This window comes from Haplochromis burtoni, unplaced genomic scaffold, assembly GCF_018398535.1.
Source record: "Haplochromis burtoni strain Fernald_Lab_line unplaced genomic scaffold, NCSU_Asbu1 Contig_14, whole genome shotgun sequence".
NCBI lineage: Eukaryota > Metazoa > Chordata > Actinopteri > Cichliformes > Cichlidae > Haplochromis > Haplochromis burtoni.
In genome coordinates, this window is record NW_024582375.1 from 3,017,690 (window position 1) to 3,032,497 (window position 14,808).

Here is a 14,808-nt window from a genome sequence, read left to right on the forward strand (position 1 = left end):
AAACTACACGGCAGAGGATAGCTCGGTAACAGATCAGATTGAGGGGGTAAATCGGTGGAGTTCGGTGTGATTACCTTCTTTGAGCAGGCGGGAGTGGATAAGGAGAATGAGAAAGCAGCAGATCGCCGCTCCGGTCAGTGCCCACGCAACTCTGAGCAGCTGCATCCTGGCGTGGGAAGGTTTTGTGGCGGACCGAGACAGCCGTGCAAGCGGGAGAGAGAGATAGACGCAAACTCCACCTCAGCTCACAGACACGCACTGACTCATATTCTGTTGGCCATGGAATGCAGCTTTCGTGCAAATAAAAAAATAAAAAAAATAAAAATAATGAAAAAAAATCCCCACTTGATAGTCCGCTTTAGATGTGACACAGAAGGAAGGAGGATGGGATTCCGCAAAAATAAGCGCGCTCGCTTCGTCGCCGGTGCGTCAGAGTGATTTCCAAACAGAGGGGTGATTAACCCCAAATCACAGCCTGAGCGGCTGGCATCTTTCCTCACACCACTTCTTCTGCTTCTTTTGCTCCTTCAGGGGTCTCTCGCCGGCTTCACGGGAGTGTCGGTCACGACGGGTACGGGAGAGCGGGCTGCACCCCTCGGTGTGTCTCCGTCTATGAGTGCGCACGGCGGTCCACGGCGATGCGGCGCGCAGATGATGATCACCGCTCTCCGCTGCATGTTACGCACATCTCTCCCACTGCCTGAGAGACAGAGGCGAACACTGCCAACCAAGTCGCTTCACAGCCTCTCTCTCTGTCTCTCTCTCGTTTTCCCTCTCTCTCTCTCTCTCTCTCTCTCTCTCTCTCCCTCTCTCTCTCTCTGTCGCGCTGTCTCTTTCTCTCTTTCTCCCACTTTTTCGCCACATCGCTCGGCCGATCCGTCACTTTCTCTCTACCCCCCGCCCCCACTCTACCTCTCAATCCCCGACCCCCTATTCCTCCAGTCCAGTGCAACTCTTGGCATTTTACGCACGAGAACGATACAGTTTTATAAACTATGCATCTCCAAGATATTCCCCGTTCTGAAAACACCCCCATTCAAAATCTAAGATTAAGAGGCGCTGTGGTCAGCAATTCCCCGACCCCCCCCTGCCTTCTCTGCTCAGGTTCTTCCCATCAACCTTCCCATGCATCCTCCCATCAATCATGTAGCAGATTAATAAGAAACAGTTGCGGCCAGGCATGTGGGAACATCTTACTTTCTGTCCCTCATACGTGATTCACTGTCCCCCCCCCCTCCCCCCTCCCCTCTGCTTAGCTCCAGGTTACGTCACAACTCTCCAAATAATCTCCTCGGGGTACAAAGCAGGAGACATGGTAGTGCTCTAAGAAAAAAAAGACGCTAGCCTCCACGAATAAATAAATAAATAATAGTGATCCGAGGATATTTTCTGGCTAATGAAGAAATTTAAAAGTGCTGATTTTAGTTTTGGAGCCTGTACAAATCTTTTTCTTCTTCTTCTTCTTCTTTTTTTCAGGAAATTGTGCGTACCTCCATATTAGTCGAACCTTTTAGATATTGGAACAGGCAACAGGTTTGGCTAGTTGGCTCAGCCTCGTGTTTTTTTTTATTAATCATTCACCGCCCCCCACATACCCAACAGCAAACCTATGACAGGTGCAGCCTAAATTTCCTCTGATTAAAACAATCTAAACAGCTGATACTGTTGCAATTTCTTAACAAAAAATACATTTAGTGCTCTTTTCATCATTCGAGCTTTGAATGGGTATCATGATCACGGGAATGAAAGCAATCCAGCTGGAGGAGGACCAAGGCTGAATGGCCACACAATGGCACGTGTAATCCTTTACCCTAACCCCCTCTGCACGGCACAAAAAGCACTGCCATTGTTTCAGTTCGTGTGTTGTCGCATTCTGCTCGGCCGATGTGGGACTTGCCGAGTGATGTGAAATGTGAAATAAATATTCATTCATTTATTTATCCACTGAAGTTTAGTCTGCCATTTGGGAGAGAGCGTGGCCAGTCTGCACACAATAACCCATATGGCCGCTCAAGTGATCACAGCATCTGAAAGCAGCGTCTCCTCCTTGGGGTGATTGTACGTTCCGTTCCCTGCATCTGTGTATTTATAATTGAATCACAATGATACGGCGGGAGAAGTGACAGTGCCACTCAAACCAGAAAACCGTTATTCCAGTGTCAATAAGGTTGGGCCCTGCAGTTACTGCTACTAATTAGCTGATAACAGTCTTCGTTGGCTGAAATGTGTGCCAGACTCTCTGTGTGTGTCTTACCACACGCGTGTTTTTCTTTCCCTACACCTCCCAGCCTCGTCAACTGAAGCCGTGATCCATCCATCTACTCCATGGAAAGCAATTAACAGAGACTTGACCTCGACATGGATTTGGGCTGAGGAGGCCGAATGTGTGCCCATGACTGTGTGGGTGTACAAAGCCGCCATTGTCATCGGCGGACTCTACAAGTCTATACTTCCTGGAAAGAGCAAAAGTGGCTAAATCTAACTGTGTGTAAAGTTTGACAGCTGGATGTTCCGAGACAGAGTGATGGTTTGATCTGTCAGAGGAAACCAATTACAGCTGTTCACGAGGTTGCCATCTTTATGCAACCCTGAGATCTCGCCTCACACGTTTGAACCACACGCACCAACATCCACCATATGTACAGCGCTAAGAACAGCTTCTTTTTTTCTTTTCTTTTTTTTCACTACCAGTTTAAGGTGGCACCAGCAATTTGCGTAACTGTGAGTAAATATTTAGAACTTGAAAAGAATTCAGCTGCGCAGCTTTCACATCAACCAACAATTAGGCTTTTGTGTTATTTATAAAGTAGAAATGTGCTTCTCCATAAACTCTGGAGCGAGCAGCCGAGGCTTGAGCTCACTCACTCATCACGGAACAGCATCTGCAGGCAGTGCATCCATTTGTACAGTGCGTACAGTAACTCAAATAAAACAGCGACAATGTTGATGGAGTTCTGCTTCCTTCACATGTCTATCCCTTTTTCAATTTTTTCTGTCGAGTTTTCTAAAACCCCAAGAGTTACAGGAGTTTATGAATATATAAAGCAGTTCAAGTAAGTTTTCACATGTACAATTATATTTAGGCTACTCATGGTTAATGTTGTATTATGTGAGATATCTTCGTCTAGTCAGAGATGCTGTTTTCATTAGCGCGCAGAAGCTGTGCTGGATCCTAGGTAAAGCTCTACTTTCCACGTTTTAAAAATCCTATGGCACATGGACATCGATGCCAGCAGTGATTGTGTTCATTTTCCAAACATCGCTGCAGCATATCTGCCAGAAACCAACCTGGATTAAGATCTGCTAAAACACCTGACGCCCGTGGTGAGGGAGGGCATATTTTAAACATTGTGCAAGGATATGGCAAGATTTTTTTTAGGCTTAAAAAAAAAGAAAAGAAATATGCATATGATCTCTTACACAGATGTCATTGTCATTCATACTGCACCTTTTATCTCCAGGACTTATTGTAAACAATAGTGTTAGCGGAGGAGAGAGATATTTAAGTCAAAGGCTAATGTTTTGTTGACCCGTCCATCTACCCCAGAGGAAACAGCTACTGCAAAACTGATATTTTATTTCCTCTAATCAAAATGTCTACTGCAGATTACCCTAAACGTTTCTTTTATTGGACATCATCAGAAATGTTTCTTAAAAAATTTATGAATCTCCTCCTCAACCCGTAAACTTAAACTTTGTATGTAAATTGGTGGAGTTCTGCTTTAAATTGGATTTCTGTATTGTTTTTCCTTTTTCTTCTGGCCTAGAAAACGTTGCACATTTAAAAAAGCAAAATTACCATAAAGCTTTGTAATAAAACACACTAAACCAATATGAGCAAATATAGTATATTCTCTCTGTCTCCAACAGAAAAGCATTCAAAGGCACAAGCTAATTTATAGTATACATGATTATTACTTACTAATGAGCTTACTGCCAGGGGTTTCACACTATGCTTAGCAGTTCTCCTATAATTAAAAAAATATACTTAATACACTCACATATAGACATTTATACACAGACAGCATATAAACTGTAAGGATCACTATCTTGTGTAACAGTTTCATCTCTGAACTTTAATTTTGTCACCCAGCACACAGGGTCTCATTTTTTTTGCGCTACTTCCTTAGGGATCAACTGTTCTGTCTAGACACTATTATAAATCCCTGTTAGGCAGTTTCTTGCATTATATGCAACTTCTTTTCTATATTACAAAGAGATAGCAAAAATATTTTGAGATAAGTTTTGGAATACTGAAATCTCCTTTTTTTTGTAAATTATTAAACAATTTCCTTCCTCTCTATCCTCACATCACCCACCTACACTGCTGCCACGTCTCCTCTCTCACTTTCTCCTTCTCTATATTGCCACCTCCTCACTGCTATGCTTTTCCTTGCCAAGAGCCAGGAGAGGCGTTACTTGCTTTGTCCTCTGTACAGGTCAATGGCTGTATGCCAAACAGAGCCCATGCCAATAAAAGCCATGAGTAATGGGCTAAAACTTCTACATTCGCTGTGTTTCCCATTATTTCCCATGGCCAATAAATCTGAAGAAGGGCTTAATCAGAGGGAAAAGCTGGAACATACGGCCCATGCCCAGTAGGGTGTTCAACACAAGGATTCTTACAGTTTAATCAGAGATAAAAGTTGAGGTGGCAGCCACCAATAAGGCTTTGCTTGTGACCCACTTTGTCTTCTGACAGGTGGAGCCATTATTGTTTCGGGAGATGAACACACTGCTGCTGTCATGCAACAAAGCTGCCTCTGGGCCTCTGAGATCAGGTCGAGTCTTAATAGAGTCCCCGAAGAACCTAATAGACAGGTAATTGAATAAATGTTGCAAAATTCATGAATTGCTCAGTGAAAAACCAAAGTTTCAAGGCAGAATAGGGCAGTCTAATATGTCTGTCAGCATTTTAAACAGCATGCCAACCAAAAGTGACAGAGCCAAAAAAGATTCTTGCTGAAAAGAGGATATCTTTCTACACAGTCACTAGGATGGTTATCATTATTATTCACAATTACATAGCTATGCTGTAACACCTTATTCATAGCATGGCACATCAATCCCACTTGCACACTTACACTACAAAGGAACATAATTTGTTAGCTGTGGTTAACAGGGTAACACTGTAGATATACAGTATGAAAAGCCTTCATTTTAAAAAGCTGGCACAAACCATTCCTCCAACTCTGGAGAGACCTGAACAAAAGCTTTCTAGCTTGGATACAGGAAGGGAAAATACACTATCGGCAAACAAAATGCTAGCTTTTCAGACTAGCTTCTTAGGTGTTTTGCTTTAACTGTTGGGTTTGCTTGTATTCTGCAAAACCTATCCATCTATCTATCGATGAAAATTCTGCTCTTGGCCAACATATTAAACCATAAAAACTGCACTTCATGGATCACTAAGTGTGTGACAATGTGCGATTGATTGATTGATTGATTGATTGATTGATTGATTGATTGATTGATTGATTGATTGATTGATTGATTGGAACACATTTCTCCATGGACATGAGTGTGAATGGATGAACGAGGCTTGAAGTGTAAAAAAGTTGGAGTGGTCATCAAGACTAGAAAAGCACCATATAAATTCCTGCTCGAGATGGACTGGAGGGCTCCTCACATGTTTTGGAATCAGACACAGCTTTTCCAAAGAAATAAAAATCACCCTATAATGAAAAAGCACTTTTAAGATTTTGTTCAAATAAAAACAGAAAAGCCGCTACGTGTTTCACATAGCTTACTGTCAGTCACACTGACACTTGGGGAAAGAATCCAACCATCTATCAAGAAGTTACCTGTGAAAAGACCCCACCTTAGATATCTGTCCTGTTTTTGTCTTAATATTTGTGAAGCATTCGTTAGGGAGATGTCAATTAATTTTCCACACCATGAAGTTTGTGTGTTTTTAGTAAATATGTCTAATTTCACTCATTATGCAACTCATGAGGATATCCAACGGTAGAAACATCTGAGGTATAAAAAAAATACTTTAATTACTTTTCCTTTTCTAATTCACTTCTGTTCTTGGAGAACATGATATCCTTGCTGAGCCTAATAAAAAAAAACTCTTTTAGTGGTTTACAGAGCATGCACATTTTTTTTGAGCGTTCTGTCAAGGTTTTCTGCCTACTTTCCATTGCAGTCAATAATTGAGTAACCTGACAGGAGTATTTTATTCAGCTGCACATTTTTTAGTCATTGCATGTATTTCTTCTCTTAGAATTTCATCTCTTTAGGAGCTTTTATGAAGACAGTATGCAAGGAAAATGAGCCACGTTCGACCCACATAGAAATCATTATATGTTGTAATGTGATACACGAAATGGCATATTGATGGTTTAATCTAAACATCTTAAACGTTTAACATGATTTTAATTAGAAACGATGTCACCCACACAACTAAGTTTTAACAGTATTCATGATTAAAACTCAAGCACAACATATTTAATTAAGTTGTGTTACCGGAAGCCTGACATAGTGATGGACTCATTCTCTTGAGGCCTCTACTAAGCTTCTTACATTTCCTGTAATGAGATGAGAAAAACAGGCAACGAAAAGGTATCACTATTGTCACCTCCTCCCAGTTGTTCCCGGTCAGATCCAGGTGTAATTCTGGTTCATCCAGCTGTGTGTGTCAGACACTAAAACACATGAAAGCCTGTTTTTCCAATAGTAAAATTTTCATAGTTATTACCACAGTAAGGGTGTTAAATAGATACATGAGTTGATTCAATTCAATGTTTTTTATAGCCCCAAATCACAACAACAGTCGCCTCACAGCGCTTTAAGTTATAAGGTAAAGACCCTACAATAATACAGAGAAAACCACAAAAATCAAACAAACGAGTGTGAGCAAGCACTTGGTGACAGTGGGAAGGAAAAACTCCTTTTAACAAGAAGAGACCTACAGCAGAAGCAGGCACACGGAGGGGCAGCCATAAATTAAAACTGAAGTCGATTCAGTCCAGTAAACCGAACTCCAGTTATAAAATGGCACTTTCTTGAACACTCTAGAAGAACAGGTAAATGATGCTTAATATTTGGGGTAATATAGTAATATTTATGTTGTGTATAAACTCCTGCAAGTGCTAATGGTGCTTTCTTTTAGCTTACAATGTTTCCTTAACGCAATTATGTAACATTGTGTTCAATAAACTGAATGACAGCGCAGACTGAAGCGCTCTAACAACAGCAACAACAAAACCATCTTTGGTTTACAGTTTAGTTACTGCCCAGTTATCTTGAAATTAAATGGCAAATGAAAGCAACAGCTTTGATAATTAAATATTTAACACAAAAGTATCAACAGCACCAAACACAAGTGTATCTAGCAAGTGTTTTAATTGTCCACAGGGAGAGTTGTTGGTAATGATACCCAGGAGACAGATTAAAAACCAAATGTGCCTGTGTCACCATTAACGGTTATTAGGATCAGGTATTCCACCTGTTTTGTTTTGGATCTATTTTAGAAGGGTTTCCATTGTGCACAAACAATGTAGGTAACCTGGTCTTACACAAATAACAGACACATAAAAAAGACAAATAAAATCAGGATAAACATGAGTGACAACTCCGTGACTTCTGTTTCTACTACAGTACTTGCTTTTTTTTAATGGATGTGTAAAGATCATTGGGATTGCCTTTAAAAATTGAAATCTTCATAAAACTAAGCTCTATTTCCACTGAATAATTAGTAGTTAGGAAACTGTAGCAAGTCTTAGTGGTCATCACCTTTGTCAAATTTAAAAGTAGTCCCATGCAAAGCAGCACGTCTGCAGTTTGAGGTTGTTGGCAAGGTTTTCTTTTGGTTTTGTTCTGGTTGTCTTCCAAATTATGGAGCTTATAAGTGATTAAAACTGAAATTCTAAGTGAAAGTTTGGAAAGCATTGGGTAAGCTAATGTCAACATACACAACACGGAGACCCACTGCATGACGAGCAAGTTCAGCTCCACCAGAAAGCCCACATGATAAAGAACATTTTGTTTTCTTTCTGCAGACTTAACAGATATTTCAAAGCAATCTATTTTTAATTATTAGTGACCAGTAAGTTTCTAAAACACATCTGTCATCATATTAGTAATTAAAAAAAACAGTTTAAGCTGCATAGTCTCGTTTCTTTTAATCAAATTCACACATGAAAGCTTGAACATGTTTGGAAATCAGACTCTTAAACAGCACAGCACAAGTGGCACTACACAACATACAGCAGTTTCCAATATATAAATTAAATTGACAGCATTATTAACTGTCTTAATCTGTTTCAGTTTTTAGCCAAAAAAGTGCCATCACTGCTAAACTGTTGTAATTACCGAGTCCAGGAACGGCAGCTCACATCAGTGTCAACACAAATATCTCTCTGGGGCGGACTTCAGTTCCCTTTCAACATGAGCACTTTCGGAGGATAGCTGACTTCATCATTTAAATATTGATCAACTTTTGTAATGAGGATGTCATATTCAATCTGTTACCGTGTAATTAAAAATCAATATTCTATCAACTTTAAATGAACCGCTCTTTCTGTGTTATTCTCGATTGACTGAAAGAAAGTTAATTGACTTGAGTCTCAATTTTCACATCAATCTTCCACGTGGCGAACATCGTCGCTGGTTTTAAATGTGGTCAAAATATCCTGTTGGTGCATTTCGGAACACATCACTGAGTCTCTGGCGGGGAGGCAGAGAATAATGGATGAGCTCTCAGCATACAACAGCCCATTCACCTTATCCTTAGGCAAAATTAAAATCCTCCTGCAATATGTGACTTATTCTGTATACATATCAGTCCAGTAAATTTGTAGTAACTACACTGATTTTGCATTGTAAAATTACGTCAAATCTGTTTTTTATGTGTTTTGGATCATTACTGGATTCTTATATAGTATTTCAATGCGTCTAAAGTACATTGTGAATAAATGATGCACAGCTGGCTGCTACAGGATGAAAAGCAATACAACGGAAATTGAAAAGCAGCAATAGCATTAAAGCAGGGGAGGCTGTGGCCTCTCTGGCCAGGACAAAATTCAATTGTGAAAATAGAGTAGATAATGATAATATTTGGTAGCAGCATTGTCTGGCACGAGTGAAAAAAAAGAAAGAAAGAAAAACAAAGAGCTCCGCTCACTAGATTGCTGTAACCTTGAATATCACCCTGGGAGGCCTGAATTCATCTGTGAGTTAAAAAAAAAGAAAGGCATTTGAAAAGAAATGTGATTATTAGATGATGGCACGCAGAGAGAAAGAAACTGAAAAGAGAGGGAGCCAGAATGGAGCAAGATGTCCACAGAAAAGAGGGGGAAAAAGGGTCAGACATTAAAAAAAAAAAAAAAGTCTACCGGGGCACGAGGAAGAGAGCGAGTAAAGCATATGGAGTGACATGAAGGGTGAGATGATTCACAGTTTTGCAGCGACACTTCAGTAGAAAGCCAGACACTAACACAGTCTGCCTGTCACCACAGGCTGCTGATGGACACACAATATTGGATTCATACACCGGCTCTTCACTCAGATGCAGTTCCTCACTGTAGACACCTAGCCTTCAATTAAACAGTCAAGAGACCTGTTCAGAGGTCTTGTCACAGAAACGAATATGCTTGTCTGTGGTTTCAGAACAGCAAAAGGTACATAAAAAGATTTAGCATCTGAAATACTAAACTTAATCTCCACAAAATGAATAGCTAATGCATTCTTGCTCGAGTAGAGCCCGACCAATACCTCGACAGGGCAATATATGAGCCGATAATGGCTGTTTGTTGATATATCTGTATTTACATTTATAAAGGCTGATAACTCGAAATGTAAAAAATAAAGAACGCATGGAAGAAACACCCTTCAGCCAAGTTACGAGTGTTGATGTTGCATATTTGAGTCCACCAGAGAGCACTGTGCAACTGCCCTGTTGGCAAAATATGTGCTTGGAGCACCACAAGCATTGTCATACTGCATTGTCTTGGTAAGGCTTCAATATATAAAAAGAAAAAGGAAATTTGTTACTTATACTTAAAAAAACATATCAGTTGGGATCTATACTCAATTGTAACTAAAAAGGCTATGAAAATACCCCCAGAGGTTTTGTGACGATCCCCAAACTCCCCCCATTTACTTATAAAAGACTCACTCTCTTTCTTAACCCAATCACATTATCAGTGACATGTTACCAACAACATCCTTGACCTGTTTCCAATTGAGTTGTAAGATGTGAGCCTGTATTTTTCAATTCTAAAAATCTTGGTTGAATTACAGTATTTTTGTGAAGCATGCATTAGAAATGATCAGAATAACCAAGCCTATACAGAAGTTGTTCTAGGCAACGCAAGACGTTGAAAGAAGCTGGTATGGTCCTTCAAAAAGAGGCCTTAGACTGGCAGACAAATATTTTGAATACTTCATTGGCAGGATAGTTTAGAAGACTGTAACAGAAAGGAAAAAAGACTGACAGCATATAGTGAGAAAAAAGGGAAATACAAAGGCAACAAGACAGAAAGCTATGAGAGAAAGGAGGCAGAAACATGTTGACAGACACAAAGAAACAAAAGCAGATAAAGTAAGCGAAAATGAGGAAGATGACAAACACTGTAAAGACAGAGCCCGTCCTCTGGCCTCTTCAGGGCTCAAACTCCCTCTGACAGCTTTAAAAAGACAGGGGATCAACACTGATTCCAACCGGGCTTTGTCTCTTTACCCCATGAAAATATGGCCTGGAATCCCATTATCCCCGGCTATAGAGATGTAAGAGCTCCATCTTCATCTCTTATTCCACAGCGCAGAGGGTATGGCACCACCTGCATTGTATATTGAAGCTGTAGCCTTAAAAAATGCTCTCACCCATTCTCGTAGACTCAAGAGGCTTTTTAGTTGAAGGGCAAATAGAAGCAGAGCAGAGGATGGATGACACACATTTTGAGCCACAGCCATATTCACAGTGTTCCGTAACTTTGGCATACCAGTGAACACCGTAAACTCAATTTTCACGGGAGTAACGTACAAGAGTTGAGCGCTCACACACACGCGCATATTTAGTCCCACGTGTTTTATGTCGCTTTTACACACAAACACAGAGATCACTTTGAGAATTGAGCCGGTGACAGGAGCTAGATTTGATTTTATCCCCTCTCTGCCTTCTCGGCTCTCCTTAGGGTTGTCGCACAAACAATCTCCCAGCAGCAGAAGTAGATATGAGATTAGTTTTGTGGGGTGTTGGCAAGTGCCACATGTTGGCTCTGCAACCTGTGTCTCTCTCTCTCTCTCTCTCTCATACTTGTGTGTGTGTTTGTTGTGTGCGTATGTGTGTGAGGGAAAGTGTGAAGGGAAGAAAGGAGTGAGTGATCACACATACACACACATGAATTTATAGATCAGTGATCCCGCCCAGATGTACAGCATCGCACAAGGTTGCATCCAGTCGTGAGTCAAAGGCAGCTTCTAACATATTCATCAGCACATCTCTCCTACACAGACCCACATATACATACAGCATTTATGGACGCGCACACACATACACACACGCTCACTGATAATCATCTTCCTGTGTCGCTGCCAAGGGCACGGATGTCTGTTCTTGCTTTCATTGCAGGGACTGATCCATGAAGGAGTCAAGGTGGAGTCAAATGTTTCCTTTGATATGGCACACACACACAAACACACACACACCTATCGGTGCATGAAGGTGCTAGTTTTACATGAACAACGGGGAGTGGTGAGAGCGTCATACTGTTGGCGTGGCTAAGATCTGCTGGGTGATTAAAAAAAGAAGAGGGTTGTTAATTGAACATGTACAAGTGGTGAACAGAGAGAGAGAAAGAGACTGATTAACCAAAAAAGAGAGGACGGCAGACTGCTTAGGAAGAGAAGGAGAGGAAAGGCAGCGTATGTCATGGAAGCTTACTCATGAAGAGCGCTATCAAGCAAAGCCTCGACTCTGATCACTCATGTGTTTGCATCTAAAGTAGGCCCAAAATGCTTAGAGGCAAATGGCAATGTTTCACAGCAGCACTGGGCATTTACATATTTATCCACCAACAATATTCTGCCCACAAATGCACATTTTTTTTCTTTTCTTTCTTTTTATTTATTTTTTTTTTTACCCACGTTTGCTTTATTTATTGATTGATTTAAGCTTGGTAAGCATTTAAAAAAATGTATAAAATGAGCTGAGACCTGAATTTCTCTCCATCTGGAGGGAATTTACATTCCAACCACCTCACACCCTACACATAACTCCTTCCTGTATCTCAGCAAATCCTGCACACTCACAGAAACACTATGGGATGCTCCAAACTAAAATAAATAAATTAAAAAAAAATCAGTCCACATGCACACAAATAAGCCTGCACACCTTAAAATCCCCAACACATCGATCTTACACACACACACATTCAGTCAGTGGACTGCTTGGCTGGTGCTGGGCAGTGTTGGGAGAAGGAGGTGGAAAAGGAGGAGGAGGCTCCATCTGTGCAGGAAAGTTGGGTGCCTGGCAGCCTCCTCTGGCCGCTCAGCCATCCATCCGTCCCATCCATCCCTCCTTGCCTCAACCCGACCGCTAACCCCCCTACCCCCACCCCCCACATTTGCTCCTACTCTCCTCCCCCCCTCTATCTTCTCCCCTGAACCACAAACATTTCCATCCTGCTTCCTTTCATGTGAAGAGCGGAAGTGTGGCTGGCATCCACTGCTGTTGTTTGATACAGTGGCCGCATGATGTCTGACTGCCTGCTTGGCTGCCACACACACACACACACACACACACACACACACACACACGGGCAGCTTGCACTGGCTTCATGTGCTACCGTGGAACAAGCAGAAAGCTTCTTTTGTGGACAGGAAGACACTGACTGGTCTAATGTCAAACACTAAAAATCAGTGTTTGTCAAAAAGGGTTTGGCAAGTATGTAACCCAGCCATTCAAAGTTACAGAAAACAACCACGCAGTCCATACTGTACATGAATACACAGCAACTGACATCTAGAAACCAGTTTATTTTCCAAAACATGAATCATAATGAATCCTGATTGATGCAGGGATCTACTGACTTTTGGTCTGGCATGAAATATTCACATATCACATAAAATAATAACAAATGTAGAGCTGCTAGACAGTTTCAGAAGGGCTTCAAGCCCTACTTTGTTAGGCTAATAAGAAAAATGTAGCATGTTAACAGTGTCTGTGTTGCACTGTGTATTGCTTACAAAATATGCACACAAACTGTGATATTTGCCATATGTTAATTACCACATGTAAAACATTTTTAACATCTTGTCTTGAATGTTAAAAAAGTATCAGCCTTTATTAAGTGTATAAGTGGCAAGTTTCTATGAAAAAAGGCAATCTACGTTTCCAATTAATGGACTATAGAAATAGTATCATGACATAAATAAGAAAAAAACAAACATATTCTGAGACTGACAGATCGCAGCATCGGGTATCTGTGACAACAGTAAGAGCTATGAGGTCTGATCTGTTCGGTTCTCAGCTGTGAATATCTAACGGTGGTCAGTTCAGTCGACAGTGATATAAAGTGCCATCAACGGAGCCTCCCCTGTCAGCTTGTCAGGCTCTCTTTCTTTGTTAGATCTAACGTTTGTTGCAAAATTTTCATCGCTCTTATAGTGATGTAAGGAGCTGTTGATTTACCTGACCCTTGTCTGCTCTGGCCTGTGTGCAAGTGAGTAGATGCTGACCTTGTGAAACAGCGAGCAGAGGAGGAGAGGACAGACAGTAGTGTGACTGTAAGTGACTTGTAGTATTGTCGAGACTCGATGATGTGAAAGGGAATAGATGCATGCACATAAATAAATAAATACAATTTTTTAATGGTAAATGTTTGCCTTGTTCCTGGTGTTGTTGTCTTCTTAAGTAACAAATATCTCTTAATTTAACTAATGTGTAAAGGCTGATGCCGCCTCACACATGATTGGCTGATTCTTAGTGACAGTGAAAAACAGCCTATTAATTGAAGATGGATGGCAAATTCCTTATTGAGACAACAAAAAACAGGATCAGCATATCACTAGTTATTTCATGCCTCTATTGACAATAATATAATTTCAAATATATTTTTTCCATGCTTTCAAACTGTATATTTTCTACAGTCGCTTTGTAATGCTTTTTTCTAATCATCAACTGCATTTACTTTTTTAGAAGCAGCCTATATTGAATCGCACGACCTGCTCTACCCTAACTGTCTAAGTACAAAGTGGTGAGAATGGATTTATTCACAGTTAATATTCAATATTTAATTATATGAAAATGTATTGCACAATATCTAATGTACTCATCTACTAAGCATGCTGGGGTCACCAGTCTATGAGTACTGCAGTGGAGGAGCTTTACAGGACTGGACTAATCTCCACAACACTGGAGAATAATAGACATGAAATATATTATGTTGGAGAGTTTTAATACTCCTATTTGATGTATACTATATTGTGTATATTAGTCTGAGTATCGCTGCTGGAAAATTACAGTCCTACCTTAAATGTCAGTGCAACGGCTTCTTGAAGCAAAGGCCTTAAAAGTTTCCTTGGTGCATCGAAAATCAGTAACTGACTGTGTTATTTACAATTCATGCCACAAGCTTGCCTTAATGCCTATCAAGTTCTTCCCCTGGGGAACTGACGAAGGTCCATAATGAAAGAGACTAACCTGTGATTTACCAAGCCCCGGGGTAAACATCTGCTGCCTGTCATCTGGACTGCTTACAAGACGCAACTATTTACATGGGCCTTACTGGTGGAGCGGCATTAAAAAAGGGGGGGAAAAGTGCAAGAATTTGTGATTCCTCAGCAAGTTCTTGCTGCTAC

General features: G+C 40.8%; 1 protein-coding gene across 3 annotated transcripts in view; it reads right to left on the reverse strand.

The window, feature by feature from the left end:
• The window catches only part of tafa5a (TAFA chemokine like family member 5a), a 157,056-nt gene that overhangs the window by 108,713 nt on the left and 33,535 nt on the right, over positions 1 to 14,808 (reverse strand). The window contains exon 1 of one of the 3 annotated variants that reach the window (XM_005915697.2): positions 75 to 800. The exons of the other annotated variants lie outside the window; for them this stretch is intronic. Within the exon in view, the coding sequence (XP_005915759.1) occupies positions 75 to 165 (91 nt within the window). The 5' untranslated portion in view covers positions 166 to 800. Of the gene's footprint in view, positions 1 to 74; positions 801 to 14,808 lie in introns of those variants that run through there. 3 annotated transcript variants of the gene reach the window in all.